At 43.4% G+C, this 15,746-nt stretch overlaps 1 protein-coding gene across 2 annotated transcripts in view; it reads right to left on the reverse strand.

The window, feature by feature from the left end:
- ZXDC (ZXD family zinc finger C) overlaps nucleotides 1–15,746 on the reverse strand; it is a 44,570-nt gene that overhangs the window by 19,926 nt on the left and 8,898 nt on the right. The window contains exons 5-7 of one of the 2 annotated variants that reach the window (XM_072784845.1): nucleotides 14,618–14,788; nucleotides 10,396–11,084; nucleotides 8,472–8,556 (exon numbers count right to left, since the gene is read on the reverse strand). In XM_072784845.1, the coding sequence (XP_072640946.1) occupies nucleotides 8,472–8,556; nucleotides 10,396–11,084; nucleotides 14,618–14,788 (945 nt within the window). Of the gene's footprint in view, nucleotides 1–8,471; nucleotides 8,557–9,200; nucleotides 11,085–14,617; nucleotides 14,789–15,746 lie in introns of those variants that run through there. The other variant, XR_012011418.1, reaches the window with a different exon arrangement.

The following is a 15,746-nucleotide window of genomic DNA, read 5'->3' on the forward strand; positions in this document are numbered from 1 at the left end:
GCAGCAAGAGGAAGAAATGGGAGGAGCCTAGTGATAAATGCCCAAAGATTTTTTTTTTTGCTTCAATGTGAGGAAAAAAATTTTAAAAATTTTAATATGTGTACACATACTATAAAAAATTGATCACTGACTTAATTTCGTGGCTCAATCCAACCCTGTTATTCAAACATTCCAGTGGCACCACGTACGTACATTACCTGGCCCTCCATCTGCATGCCCATCGCTAGACAAGCTGGTGATGCTAAAGGAGCCACAGGGGCTGCCCGTGCTGCCTGACCCCTGTCTGTGTTCCCTGCGGCTCTCTCATCACCCCCTTCTGGGAAGGAAACCAATTCCAGACTACATGTCTCAGTTTCCAGGTGAAGCAGCTGAAGAGCCCACCCAAGAGCCCCAGGTATGCTCCATCCTGGGAAGGGAGGGGGATGACAGCTGTTTTGGCTCCACTTCTTAAATGGGGGGTTAATATTTATTAATTACAAGGTTAATGTATTTTCAAATACAGAAAATAAAAATGATGAAAAATGATTTAAAAATTCATAATCTTAACATTCAGAAAAAAACACTAACTACACAAGGGTATGTGTTCTATCATTTTCGTTTCTATACAAATACATAACACAAATGTGTCTACCAACAACATGTCAGCTTTTCTTACAAGCAGGGACTTACCAAAAATATGCAGGAAGTGTGCAGCTTTACTGGCAGACATGAGCTATAAATATTTAGTAACACACAGTTCCACACCTGGCAGCAGCTAGCACATGTACCTTTATGTAGATGCCAGGATATTTTTTCAAGAGAAGTTACAAGTAGTCATTTCATGATTGAACATTACCCATATCTTCTAGCTCTTGAAAACAGCATCAAGTGGCCATCCAGAAATGTCACACTGTATCCCCGTGTTCCATGCACACCCTGACTCTGAGCACCAAGCACACCCCTCTGCCCACAGAGGAGATGCTTCTTTCTTGGTCAACAGCCTTCTGCACAGCGCCTACTCATGCCTCATCTCCATTTTTCCCCCCCATGGGGGGATTCACCTCTCTTAGCATTTCATGCTATGTTAACAAAAACCTTTCAGTGTCCACTGATCTCCAAGGCCTGTGCCTCTGCTCTGCTCTGGGCATCCACACCCTCTGAGCAGTGAGTGCATAAGGGAAAGTGGCTTTGGTGACCCAGCTGTAGAGCATGCTGGTAGTAAGTCTCTACCTTAGGGAGCTACTATGAAGACAAAACACGAGCTAAATCATGTAAAGCACACAGATGAGGACAAAGCAAGAGCTGGCTATCCACACAGCTTTCCATGCCTTTAAAAAAGCCCTAAACTTCTCACCTTCATTCTTTATCCTATATGGAATTTTAGTAGCTTTTCTCCCAAAAGGCCATCACTCATTTGCCAACAATGAGAAGAGCCACCTTGACGCATAAAACAGTGTAGGTCTCAGGCCTGTGTATCAATGTATGTCCCTTTGTCTTGGCTTAAGGGGCACAGGACCACCACAGGTTCAACGGTTGTCACTTGTGAGATGTCCCTGCAAATGCAGGGCAACCAGGCTAGTTTCCTGTGGGTCCTCAGGAATCCCTGCCTGTAGTTTCCTACACCAAGTACTCTGAAATCTCCTCGGAATTTCAAATGGAATTGCTTCAAATACTGTGGGAAGAGTTAGCATGTCTGCAATAATGACTTCTTTCTCTTCCGAACTCCACAGCTGTCAGCAAATCTTGTCGTCTCCATCTTTTAAGACAGATCCAGGATTTACCCACCTCTTCCTACTGGCAGCCCATGTGCCTGCAGCCACAGTCATTTCCTACTGGGGCCTGCAAAGAACCCCAATCTGCTCTCTTTGCCCCTTATGGTTTATTTTCAGAACAGCTGGAATGATCCTTTAAAAAGATCATGTCACTTTTCTAATTATGTCTCTATGTCTTCTGATCTGACTCCAAGTGAGAGCCAAAGTTCCAACAATGACCTAAGGCTCTAAACAGCCTGGGCTCTCACCAGCTCTCAGATTATTTCCGAAAAGGTCCCCCCTTCTCCCCCCTCCATGGGCCTCCTCCCTCTGACAACAAAGGCCTTTCTTTGAGAACACCCTCCAGCCTCAGGCTCACAGGGACTTTGCTTAGATCTGTCCACATGGCATCCTTCCTCACTTCCCTCCATCAAGGATCTCCTCCTCTGTTGAGGACTCTCTCTACCCTATTAAAAACTGCAAATCATCACAGACCCATTTCCTTGTTTTATTCACATTTATCATTTACTGTTTTTGTTTATCTGATGTCCTCCCCACCCCCATCCCCACTCCCCCCGCCGCAGCTCAGTTCCCTCCGCCCAGCTCCCCCCGGAGAACATGAACAATGGTGTCCCCGCATGGCACTTAGCAGGCACAGGTACCAAAAGGAAGGAGGCATGACATCTGGAACTCTCTTTTCTTAGTGAAGTTTTGTCTCCTCTTCCTCCTTTATGTCCTCCCACTTATGAAGTTTCCTCCTTATTCTGGGATTTGTGTTGCTGCTGTGAATGAGGTATTTTCTCCACTGCATTTCCTAACTAGCCATTGCTGCACACAGTACACTCCTGATGGCTATACATTTATGTTACAAGCAGTCACTTAAACGTCTCTTAAGTGCTAACCATTTTCAACTGATTCTTTAGGGCTCTCCAGTAAGTGGTCAAATCATCTCTTAAGTTACTATCTCCTCCCTACAAGTTCTTATTTTTCTTGATTTCAATGACAAGAACCTCCAGAGCGACATTAACACCAATGGTAACAAAAGCAATTCTTGCGTGCATATAGAAGAATGCCTTTGGTAACTCACCGGTCAGTGTGATGTTGGCTCTTAGTTTGGGCTACGAAATCTTTATTACATTCTTATTTCTACCAATAATGGATACCAATTTTTTCAATAAATACAAAATCCATTGGGAAAAATAATATAACCCAACTACCAGACTTCCTAACATTCATCATTCTCAAGCTGTAGGATTAAAACTCACTTGGTCAGAATATTAAAATATTTTGCCAAACTGTACAGATATTTTATTTAGAACATTCGCCATGTATTTTTCCAAGTCATTAATCAATAGCTCTCCTTTTGAGAGGTATCCTTGTCAGGCTTTGGGTTCCAGATCATAAGGAGTTTCCCCTTTTCCACAGAGCCCTGAATACCGTTTAATGTAGGTATTCCACGGAAGAGTAGAAATGATCTGTATAACTATCAGGTAAGCATGAGCCTCTGAAATACCTCAGCCAGCAGTTGTTGAACTGTTTATACTCTTATTTTTGAAAAATGGTGATTTGTTTTTCTGCAAAATTATGCATTCTCCTGCAAGTACTCCAATTTATCACCATATACTTTACATGATTATTTACTCTCCACTGAATATGTGCAATTCACTTATGCTTTATTTTTTCTCTTGATAAAACCACTCAGATGGAGGTAGAAACTAACAGGTTAGTTAACATCCACTGCAGGATGTTTTGTTCAGCCCACACAGAACAATTTTAACTACGAATAGGCTGCACACTCAGGCATCCAAATCTGGATCTGACTCTCCTTAGGCTTGTTCTTTTTCCATCTTGAAATAATAGCTATTCCACTTAGATTCCTCTGCACATGTAACAAGCAGGCAATCTGGGCATAAACCTGAATCTGGCTCTGGCCACACCTCCTGCTTGCACACACAACAGCAACAAGAAGCTGACCCTGAGTGCTTTTCAGCACCTCACCTGTATTACTTCATTTAATCCCCACAAGAATCCTAAGTAGGTGCTGTTATTACCATTTTACAAGGGAGAAAATAAGCAGAGAAGATGCTGGCTCGATTCACACTCATAAGTGGATGGCAATCCAGTTTTTCTGTAACTATTCTTAATCAGCTTTTATTTCTTCTTTTACCAGAATTTAGTAAGTTCTTGTTTTCCAAGTAATTTTTACTTTCTATTTTACCACAGTATAGTTAAAAACATGTAAAGACAAGTTGGGTTTTATACCCCCTAAAGCCTTTGTTATGGTTTTCCTAAGGGCCTAATTTGTTTGGTTTAATTTTGATTAATAATCCCATGGTTATGGAGTAGGATCTATTAAATCAACTTTATTAATCCCATTGTAAACATCTTTCCTGTGTTTTTTTGTGCTTGATCTGCAAATGACTTCAATTACCCACTTCCAATATTGGTAGGTTTTCATTTATTCAATTCTCCTAGATTTCCACCAGTTTTTACTTCATCTTGTTTGATATTATAAGTTTTCATATAAATACATGCATGGTTACAAATCTTAGTCTTGCAGTTGATTACATGTGAACAGCAACCAAAAATAGGAAAAATCTTCTCTGCCCCAACTGTTTCGACTTCCACACTGACATTAGTAGTCTAACATTAGTATTAACCCCTTGTGATTTTTGTTTTATCTGGTCTTAATTTAAAATATTTCCATTCAGGGTGTGCCTGTGTCTCTTCTAGATCACGCAGAATTGGAATTTCGCTATTTGACTCAGTCAAGAAAAAAGGCAGTCACACATTTACACTTTCACTGTCACACAGACACACAGTTTTGCTGTTTACTGCATCTTCGCCTAAGTCCTTTGTTCTTTCCTTTGCCCAGCTCTTAAGAGACCAGAAAGGTATACGTCTATTCACAGTCCTGCAGTTGATGAAAAAATTTTTAAAAGTTTCACTATCAGCTTCAAGAATGAAAGTTTCTCTTTACTTTTTATGTTGACAAAATATTCTTGGTTTATTTTGAGGAGGGGAGCCACAGTACTAAAGGTAGAGAAACTGGCACAATTTTATTTTCTATATGCAAAAGCAACCCAAAGGGAATAGCCTTGAATTTCAGACCCAATACCTTATTTTTCAAATCATTCAGATTGCACATTTTCTAAGAATCAATATGTGCACTCTGCATTTAACCATATTTAACAATGAAATCTCAACTGTGCTTAAATGACTTAATTCCACAAAGTCCTGTTTCCCTGCAACTTCTCTGTTCTTAGACTTCTAACACAACAATCCTTTAATCCCCAAATCCAAAAACCTCCCAAACCTACATTTCCCTCCCTAAATTTGGTACCAAAGATAATTACGAGGCAACATCTGACCTGAACTCGTATTAAATGAATATATTTAACTGAAAAGTGCTGATGTAGGAACTAGGCGTGTTAAGAAACATAGAATGTATGGCCTTATCACTATTCTAAAATATAAAATATTCTAAATTCAAAACAAGGCCAGCATGGGTTAATGTACATGAAGATACTGCCTGCTGGGAGGGCCTAGACACAATGACAGGTAGTGAAGAGCAACAACCACATGGAGGGCCCAGACCTTGGTTTGTTTTTGTTTTTTTAATTTAAATTCAATTTGCCAACATATAGTATAACATCCAGTCCTCATCCCGCCAAGTGCGCTCACCCAGTTACCCCGTCCCCCCGCCCACCTCCCCTTCCACTACCTCTTGTTTGTTTCCCAGAGTTAGGAGTCTCTCATGGTTTGCCTCCCTCTCTAATTTTTCCCACTCAATTCCCCTCCTTTCCCTTATAATCCCTTTCACTATTTCTTATGTTCCACATATGAGCGAAACTATATGATGATTGTCCTTCTCCGATGGACTTATTTCACTCATCATACCTTGGTTTCTAATAAATTTTTCTAATAAAAAGAACAGTACTCCTTAGGGAAATGGCTGGATCCTGTTCTGGGGTAATGAGAACACAAGATGGTGCCAGAAGGTAGGGAATGCCCCCTCAGAAAAAACCAGGGCACATTGAAAGGGGCACAAGAGTCCAACCGAAAGAGCTCCCAGTGGCCAAAGCTGGAACAGTCTAAGCAGTAAAATAAATACTGAAATACTGATTATAGTCCAATATTTCTCATAATAGCCTAAAGTAGTTGTGACAATGAAATGCAACCTGGGATCCAGACAGGATCCTGGAACAGGAGAGGGACCCCAGGGGGTGGCAAATTCAGATAAAGCCTGCAGCCCACTCCCTAGGACTCAGGTAAACACACCAGGACTATGGGACATGGTCCTATGAGGGGAGGCTGGGAGAAGGGTTCTACAGCTGGAAAACACAAGTGAATGACAATATTCACAGAGTATGGCCAACTAGGGAATCATATTTTCTGCAAGCCCGAAATTCTAGCAAAATAGAACAGGCGGGGAAACAGAGCTGGCCCCAAGATTTTGTAAAAGGGATCATTCCTCTATTTCCTGGCTGATTACAAGACTTCATGAGGGCTTTTCAAGGAAGACACATGAGGAGCAAAGGTGTAAGCCTTCACAAATACAAGAAGATTCTTGTACCATGTACATATTTGAAGGCTAGATATGTGGCAGGCTCCAGATTTCTATTTCCCCTTAACAGTCTATAAAATGTTTAAATCAATGACTGTATAAAAAATACTCCGACCACCACTGGAGGATGCAAAGAAAACAGTTCATCATTTTGAAAACTGATGAAAAAAGAGATTCAGACATTTATCCTGACATTACATTAGGACTGTACTTCAAGGTAAAGAATGGATGAGAAGGTACTCTTTACAGAAATATTCCAGCTAGTAACAAGAAAGGAATGAGAAATACCTTTTGCAAACCCTCATGAATTATTAAATCCAGTCACTGGTCATCAGTGGCTGCCAACCTGTGCCGCAGGACAAACCGACCACCAGATGTCAGGGACCTCTGGAAGAGCACCCCACCACTTGCAAAGGAGTTGTGTCAACTCCCAACAGCTGACCCACCAGATCAAAGTTCAATCAGGTGTGTAACTACTGACATATAGGGAACAGAGAAGACACAGGAACCTGTCAAACTACCGCAATCAGCCTAATCTAGACTCACCAACTTGAAAGACCAACCATCCAGTTTCTTCTACAAATACACAGGAGAGAAATGAAGGGAGAAACCTACAGATGTTAAAGAAACTTAAGAAACATATCCACCAATAGTAATATGAGACTTACTTGGCTTCTGATTTAAGCAAATAGTTATAATAAAAACCATTTACAGCATCCAAGAAAACTGAAAAGGTGAACACTTGCTAGATAGATGTTAATGAAATACTCTTATTTTTAAAGTGATAATAGCATGCAACTATGTTTTTTGTGTCCTTCTGATTAAATGCTGAAATATTTATAAAAACAATTAAAAATAAATAAAACCATCTCTGCAGATGTCATCCCAAAAGCAAAGCACTGAAATCAGTGTAACATGTACCAGATACCTGAATGCCCAGTGTTCTTTTTCCTTCAAACGGAGATCTATCAAGTTAAAGGCAACTGACTCCTTTTGCTTAGTCCATGCTGAATTCTTTCACTCTACAGACCTCTTCCCCGCACCGCCCCCCGCCACACACCTTCTTTATTATCTGTACAAGTGCCATCTGGACACTTCAGCCTTCTCAAGTCACAGCGAATACAGACATGAACAACATCCATTATAGGGCTGTATCTGCTTTTATGAAAACTGATTAACACAAATCAGGGAGTTAAAGAAGCCATGACATTAAGAACAGAATATAAACCTGTATTGCTAATACTACATACCTTTTGATATTGTTTTTAAAGATTTATTTCAGAGAGAGTATGTGCACATGCATGTGGGAGGAGGGGCAGAGGGAGAGAATCTCCAGCAGACTCCCCTCTGAGCACAGAGCCCAACACAAGGCTTGATCCCACAACCCATGAGATCAGGACCCGAGCACAAACCAAGAGCTGGATGCTTAACTGAGTCACCCAGGCGCCCCTACCCTTTAGTATTCTAAAAAACAAATTCTAGATAAAGAGACATAGAAAATCTGCAGATAATGTTATTACAAGAAATCAGTTACCTTTACAAAAGGATTTACCAGTTTAAGAACTGCATCCCACTATTCCACTTTCTGGATGGACGGACAGATGGATGGATAGATGCATGAGGTCACAGAAACTAGCAGGTCTGGTTTGGTCCAGAGTGTTTTTTAAAAATTCAAAAATATCACTGACATTTTAAAAAATGACAAGATTTCAACGTATGTCTGAACTGGGTATCCATCACACTACGTGCCACCCAAGGGCTGGCTCCATGGAACCCTTCGCTCCTGGGACAGCAGCAGCCCTGTCCCCAGGCTCTCCCCAGGGCTAACCAAGGTCAGGGGCCAATGACCAGTTAGCATCGGGTTCGCACCTCTGCTCTTCTGACACCTGGCCTGTTCTTTACCTCAGCACCCTGCTAGGCAGCAGACACTGGCATCTGCGACCACTAACTGCACAGCTTCTTTGAGATAAATTAAACATGTCCATACTGAGGCTGGAACTTCTGCTGGTAATTTTTTCTTAAAGTTCACATAAAACTAAAGAGTTGATAAAGGACATTGTGAACATAAAGGTAACACAATGAACCAGAAACACCTATTCTGTGTGTTTCTCCTGTCTTTAATGAAGGCCTTGGGTGATCCAGACCCCTCAGTCCCCCAGCACACACAGCCTCACCTGCATTGCTCCCAGTTCCTCTCTGCTTTTTTTTCTTGGCTAGTTGAATGGCTCGGGAATCAGTTCTTGCTGAGCCCCCACTTTCCTGAGACCAAAGAAAAGGGTGTCAGTCACTCATGCCACATGGTAAAGGAGGGGTAGCAAGGGAACTACGGAAATGCACTAAGTCTGCCTCCAGAACAGAGTAGAGTCCAATAATCTCTGAGGATCTCCAGCAGGTTCACGGAGAATCAAATGCTACATCCAATTATAGTAACAACTGAACAGAATGAGAGTTGGAACAATATACATAATTTTATTATCCAGAGAAGCAAAGTTTATTCCTCCAAAATCTAAACATATTAAAATACTTTACACAGAAACTGTTATAAAAGGAGTTACACACTTCTCTGCTGTCTGAAACAACCAGCCTTCCCTTGGTGGTTCAGGGCTAATTAACTGTAGCACTTCTCAACATTTTCCAGAACATGCCACACAACACTTGTACGGGAGGTACTACTTCAAATCCCACTATAGAGGCCGCTCTGGTGGCAGGTGCTGGACTCAAAAAATTTTATATACACCAAAACAATAACTACATTACTGAATTCAGGACAGTTACTGAGGGAGCCAAACAGTATTCAAATGGAACTTCACGTCTGTAAATTTGTGAATGTTTGGTAAGAAAAGCAGTTTAACCCTCATCACTACAAAAAGAAAAAGAATAGCCCTCAACAGCTTGTGGCATACCTGTAACCCATTCACCACACACCATCTGTGCTCAGAGAATCGAGGCAGCCCAACGTCACACAGCTAGCGAGAAAATGAACAAGGGGTCAGGATCAAGGTCATGGTGGCTCCTCCTGCCTCCACCCACAGTTACGGCTCTGGAGATGCAGTGGCACCAAGAACCACGGTCTCCCGAGGTACCAAGGCCCTCCACACAGGCCCTTCCTCCCCACTGACCTCGGAGCCTCGGTCATCTCCCATCCTGGCCCAGTCTCCTGGGTGGCTTAGCAACTGCTCTGGCCACCTAAGCAAAGGCTGGTGAGGACAGCTCTGCCACAAACAAGGGAGAGCCGTCAGAAAAGGTGCTTCTCTCAGACTGAAAGGCTCATGGTAGATGGGTTACCACATCCCTCACAATTGATTCTAATTCAAAGAATTTAACTTTTTTAAAAAAACTGTGGTAAGATTTAACATTTTAAACAATATAAATATCACCATCAAATTTAACCTATGCCACAAAGAAAAAACTTATTTGATCATTCCCATCTGAGACTGAGAAAATAGACTCTCCCCAAAAAATCTTTAATTAAATTACTTTAAATTAAATTATATTAAATGTATTAATTGACATAAATATAAAGTATTTAACTGTAGAGCCTCAAAATTGGAGTACTCTTATAGCCCTCCAGAAAAAAAAGCTCACAACCACTCCCTTTTTTTATTCTAATTTTTTTAAAGAACTTTTTGCATGGTTTTAAAGTTTCTATTAAACCTGATGTCATGAATCCTCTTCCTCTGGCCATTAGTAAGTCTAAGGACCTGTTATTCCGGAAAAAGCACAAAGGCAGAACATTTCAACATAATGAAATACCCCCCTTTCTTTTTCCAAGGGAAAAAAAAAAAAAAAAAAAAACCATCATCACAGAATCATAGAAGGACCTTAGAAATCATCTAGCCCAAACCCCTCATTTTAGAAATAAATGAGAATTTTAGGCTCAGACAGGGTAAGTGATTTCCTCAAGGTCGTAAAACCTAGTCAGTTCCAGACTCAAGATCAGAATTCCAGACTTGGATTTCCAGACTTGTAGTCCAGGGCTCCGTCTTTTCGCAAACCATTAAGAAATGTCTGCACATGAACGATTAATCCAGAACATCCTCAAAACTGAGTGTGAGAGAAGCGAGTTATGCGGTGGTGACTGAATAGAGCACTTCATACCAAATAGATGTTGCCGGTCCCCGCACTGAGCCCCGTGTCTTTCTGAGGACTGTGCTTTTCTGCAGGGCTGCAGAACACCGACCGGGGTGTCCCTCGGCTCCGTTCTTGCTGCCTGACAGTGTCGGGGCCAGGAGGCGAGTCCAATTCCACTTTGATTGGAGTCAGCAGTTCCGGGCTGTTGGTCTTTCCAGGCGGAGGGCTTGGAGAGGTCAGTGCGCTGGTGCTGTCTGCTAAATGACCACCTGAGGTCAAAGCCTGTGGGTCCGGACTCAGGTTCTTCACAGGCAGAGCCACCAGGCAGCCTAATGCCCCTGCACTTACAGTCTGCACGTCATCCATACTGAAGCTGCTCTGCTGAAGAACCGTAGCTGCCGTCCCCAGAACGAGAGGGCTATCCAGGCTTGGAGGAATATCACTGTGCGCCACCAACACCAGAGGGTCCATGGGCCCCAAGGAACTACTGTTAGCAGGAAGGTTCCCTCCAAGCGAGGTGCTCACAGACGTAACATCAATAGTCAAGATGCCAGAGTTCAGCGCCTCGTCGGAGGCCCCGGCCGCAACACCACCATCACCTGGTGCATCGGAGAAGAGCGCTGCCAGGTCTATGTTGTTGAGCTCACTTTGGCCTGGGCTGCCAAGATCGCTGCTGTGCTTGAGAGAGCTCGGAACTCCAAGCTGAGGGAAGAGATCTGAAAGAGAAATGAACACTAGGTGTTTTATGTCCTTCAGCAGACCTGGAAGTTTCATTTGTGCTTGAGATGTTATGCTAGCAAGCAACCCATCAAGGTAACATCTACCCCTCCCATACCTGCTGCATCCAAAATGGCCACATGCTGAAGAAAAGCACTGCCTTATAACCTATCTGGCATTTTATATACATTGTCTCAAATCCCTGAGCTGACAGGGATTTCTCCAGACAGGAAATGACCTAAGAGTCTAAATAACATTTCCTAAAGTCACATCAACTGTAACAGGAAGAGCAAGACTTGAATCCATGTCTTTCTGGCTCCAAAGCCTATGCTCTTTCTGCTACATGACAAGAACAGCCCTCGGAAGCCTGTAAAACCTGCCACAGAACACAAATCTTCAGAAGCCAGACATAAGCTAAACTCTGACTCTGGGATATTTTTGGAATCAGCTTGATCAGCTCACATCTCATCAAAAATCTGTGCTTCACTCCACAACTATCATTCCAAAACAAATTTGAGTCATCTGGGGGTGACCAGTGGCGAAAAAAAACTGTCCTGCTGTTGCGCTCTGGGATCAAGGCCCTACCTCAAGGTCCCAACCCTAGGGATTACAGAGAACTAAGACATCAGCCCCCCAGGCACTCTGGAGCTATGTCCTCTCCATGGAACTTCTTCTGAGGGGCTCCCCTTCACCCCCTACCACTGTATTTCCAACCTCTAACACTCCTTCCTCCCCCTAGGCCACAATCATCCTGAGGATAGGGAGTCTATCTGATCCATACTGTCCCTTTAGCACCAGGCACTGGCAACTGGTCTCTAAGCAGTATTTAATGATTACAGCAAAAAAATAATTCTAGTAAATACCTCTTTAGTCTTATTTGTTCATTCAGCTTCAGTTGTTGATCAATTCACTCTACAAGTATTTGTTATTCAATTAAGTAACTTAAACAGTCAGACTACCCTTAGAGAAATAATGAGCATTGGCATACTTTCGCAAAATTTAATTGAGGGGCGCCAGGCTGGCTCAGTCGGTGGAGCCTGTGACTCTTGATTTCGGTCAGGGTTGTGAGTTCAAGCCCACGTTGGGTGTAGAAACTACTTAAAAATAAAATCTAAAAACTTCCAGTGAATATTCAAATCAGGGATTTATACACCAGTACACCCAATCAATCATCCCATATCCTAGGACTCTTGAAGCACCAAGCAAAGAGGAAAATGGGAGGACAAAGTATTTGGGTAAAGGAACCAAACAGGGCCCTGAAGTTAACCCTTCCCAAGAAATTTCTACCTGAAGCTTCTAGAACATGCCAGTGCCTGGCCAGAGGGAAAAGGTTCTCTCAGTGCTCCAGCTGTATTCCTCCTACACCAACTGTTAGCTGATCCCAAACTCCTACTTGCCAGCTGTGGACACCAGCTCAGAGTGCCTATTAGAGTTCTAATGCAAACCTATGAAAGAAATACAGACCCTCCCAAAATAAATTAATAACCAAATCCCAAATATACCTTCTTAACTTGTCATACTACTTCAAAGTTTAAGAATAGTACTGATAAATGTATATTGCTTCTTTACTAAGTATCTCAGTACCAATAAAGCTTTAAAACAATGGCAGACATTCTTTAGAGAATTAAAAATGGAAAACTCTTTTTCAAAACTTTCCAAAAATTCCCATCTTCAGAATTTCATAAGGACGAAAAAATAATCATCTCAGTGTAAAGAGACACTAATTTGTTCAAAAATTTCCTATTTAGCACTGAAATCCAGATATTTACTAGACATCTGCTATCACAAGGCCCCAATATTTAGAAATTAGTAAACGTTAATTCTTACAGATCATCTAGACCAAGGTTACAATGGTCCAGACTCGCTCCAGCACTTCTCAGTCTATGTGACCCCAGACAAGTCCCTCTCCTTTCCAGCTCATCAGGGACAGAGCAGTGAAGATGCCCCTGCCCTGGGACTGCCATGAAGGGGGACTGCAGCAGCCCATCCAGCGCTTGGCAAAGCCCCTGGCAGCATCCACAACAGCGGGTGTTCCCAAGCACACGCTTCTCACCAGGCTGGCCCCGGGACACCAGCTCGTTATCTCCCCTGACCATGGCAAGGAAGAACGACACACAAGTCAGTCGATGGCACATTATGAATTCACAGCCTGGGCAACACAGGCACTACAGAGCCCCTAAGAGGTTCTCATGTGGACACAGAGCCTAAGGAAGCTCATGTGGGATAAGTCATGCTGTCGCTGACTGCACAAGTCCAGGAGCAGAGAGACCGGGTATCCCATAGTGCCAGCTCAGAGCCAGCAGCGACAACCCGACCGCTGAGGGCCTCTCAACGCCAACCTTAGGCTCTTGAGGATTCTGTGAGTGAGGTGACAGCCTCTGACAGGAGTCCTCCCAACACCTAGAGTTTAGAAGGGCAGCTTCTTTAAATCCCAAGCAGAATGGCAATTACTATTAAAGCCAAAGGAATGAAGTGACCACATCTAAACAGGATGGGAAGAAGCCAGAGGAAGGACATTTCCTTTGGAGAACTAGGCAAATTCTCTTCTGTTTTATAGACGAGGGGACTGAGGCTTGAGGGCCTGTGCCCTGGCTTGGATCACACGGCTAGGAAGTGGCTATGCCCTAAGGCTGGTGCTGCCTGTCACACAGGTGGCAGGGAGGCAGCAGGCTCAAGTAACTGTAAGGCCAGCCAGCACCTTCCCTGCCAGGAACAGCAACCCTACTGCGCCCCAGGGGGCAAGATAGTTGGAGCTCCGGGGCAGAGGCAGCGCACAGCTGCCCAGACCCCTCAGAGTCCTGCTCAAGGGGTTGTGTGTGCAGTCTCAAGAGGCAGACTGTCAGTCCCACTCAGCATGTGGCCAGATGACTAGGCCTTCAGGGGCGCCCAGAATCCCCTGACTACTGCTGTGGTTCCCTCTCTGCCCTCTCCTCCCCAGGCGCTCAAGCTCGGCCCCCTGCTCACAAGGTGCACCACCACTCTGTCTGGCCTTCCAGAATTTTTCCTCACCATGGTGGAGAGGAGACGGAAGTGTTCAGAGAGCATAGTAGGACAGGGAGAAAGGAGTGAAGAGAAACAGGAGGGGAAGGCTCAGAATTCAGGCTCAAAACTCACAGAGGGAGACAGTTTTAGAAGACATGCTAGGAAAAACAAACCAAGTAAAACACTGAAAATAAAAATACATATACATAAATATTTCCCCCATAAATAAATAGATAGATAGATAGATAGATAGATACACACCCACAAGTAGAAGACTGAATGCTCCTCAAGGGAAGCACTTCAGAAACAAGGGAGGGATTAAGGGTCAGCGGCAAGTGGCAGGAGAGACCCCAAAAGATGCCAATGCCACTAGGCTTCACAGCCATGGTCCATGGACTAGTTCAGATTTCACTGTGCTCAATTACTTTAACCTCCAACCACGCAACTTCTGGAAGGGGCGAAGGATGGAAGGACAAGCTTTGGCTCCACTGACATATGTCAAACATACACATCTTTGCAGAGCCCAAAGGGGGAAGTAAACCGAGCAGACCTGGGCGCTGGCTATGCTGTCGGACAACGTGTGCCTTCATGCTGTGCTTGGAGGTGAAGAGTCTGTTACAGCTGGAGACTGGGCAACGGCTTTTTGGAGCACCCACGTCCTGCAGGTGTTTCTTAGAGTGAATGTAGAGGCTGCTACGGGCAGAGAACCTGGCACAGCACCCTGGAACAAAAAGAACGATGAGTGGTAAAAGTGAAGATTCCTAAGGAACTGGTGTTGACATTTCCTCCCAACACAGTCCTAAGACAATGGTATGTCCAAGCTCTGGCCACTGGCCAGGGAAAGACACACAATACCCCTTGGGGCAGCATCACGAACATAAGGGCCAAGGCAGGCTGCCCCAAGCTGGGCCTCCCTGGCATGCAGATTATGCCAGCTGGGAACAATCAAGGCCCAAAAGACTCAGAAATACATTTTGACATCTCTCTGCCTACTGCCTAAAAGCATTTAGATGGAGAACTTGCTCCAGCTACCACCACAGAGAACTACATTATGACACCAACTAGGTGGACAGGGAGGACCCAACAAGGCCCATTTGATAAAGGCTTCTCTGCGTCCCACTGTTTCTGTGGGCCCAGCAAGCACTTGTTCACCAAAAATTTACTAGTTTTCATTTTCCTGTGAAATGCTTACCTTCCCTTTTAAAGTCCCAGATCCCTACCCACCCTTCTCTTTAGCTCAGGATGACATATATACTTCATTTTGCCTGTCTTTGGAATCTCATGTCTGTGTGGGTTTTCCATACACATGAAATTAAATTTTATTTTCTGTTAATCGGCTCATATTGGTTTAATTTACTCCACCTAGAACAACTTTGAATAGCAGAAGAAAATTCTTCCTCCCTGACACAAGGAATTAAATTTGAAAGCAAACTGTATTTAAAAGGAAATAGGAGTCCCCCATCAGTTGTGTAGAAGACACATAACCTTGACAAGCCAACTCTAGACCTGTTTCTTCACCCATGACGTAGGCTGCTGGGGAAAGTCAGTCAAATTACATGTCAAACAACCACTTAAACGTTCAACTGCTAAAAATTTGTATCAATCATCTGTATTTAACTACTACTGTAAAAACTGGAACCCTATTTAGAGCTGGAAACCATCTCACAACAGATCACCAA

The sequence above is a fragment of the Canis lupus genome, chromosome 19 (assembly GCF_048164855.1).
Source record: "Canis lupus baileyi chromosome 19, mCanLup2.hap1, whole genome shotgun sequence".
NCBI lineage: Eukaryota > Metazoa > Chordata > Mammalia > Carnivora > Canidae > Canis > Canis lupus.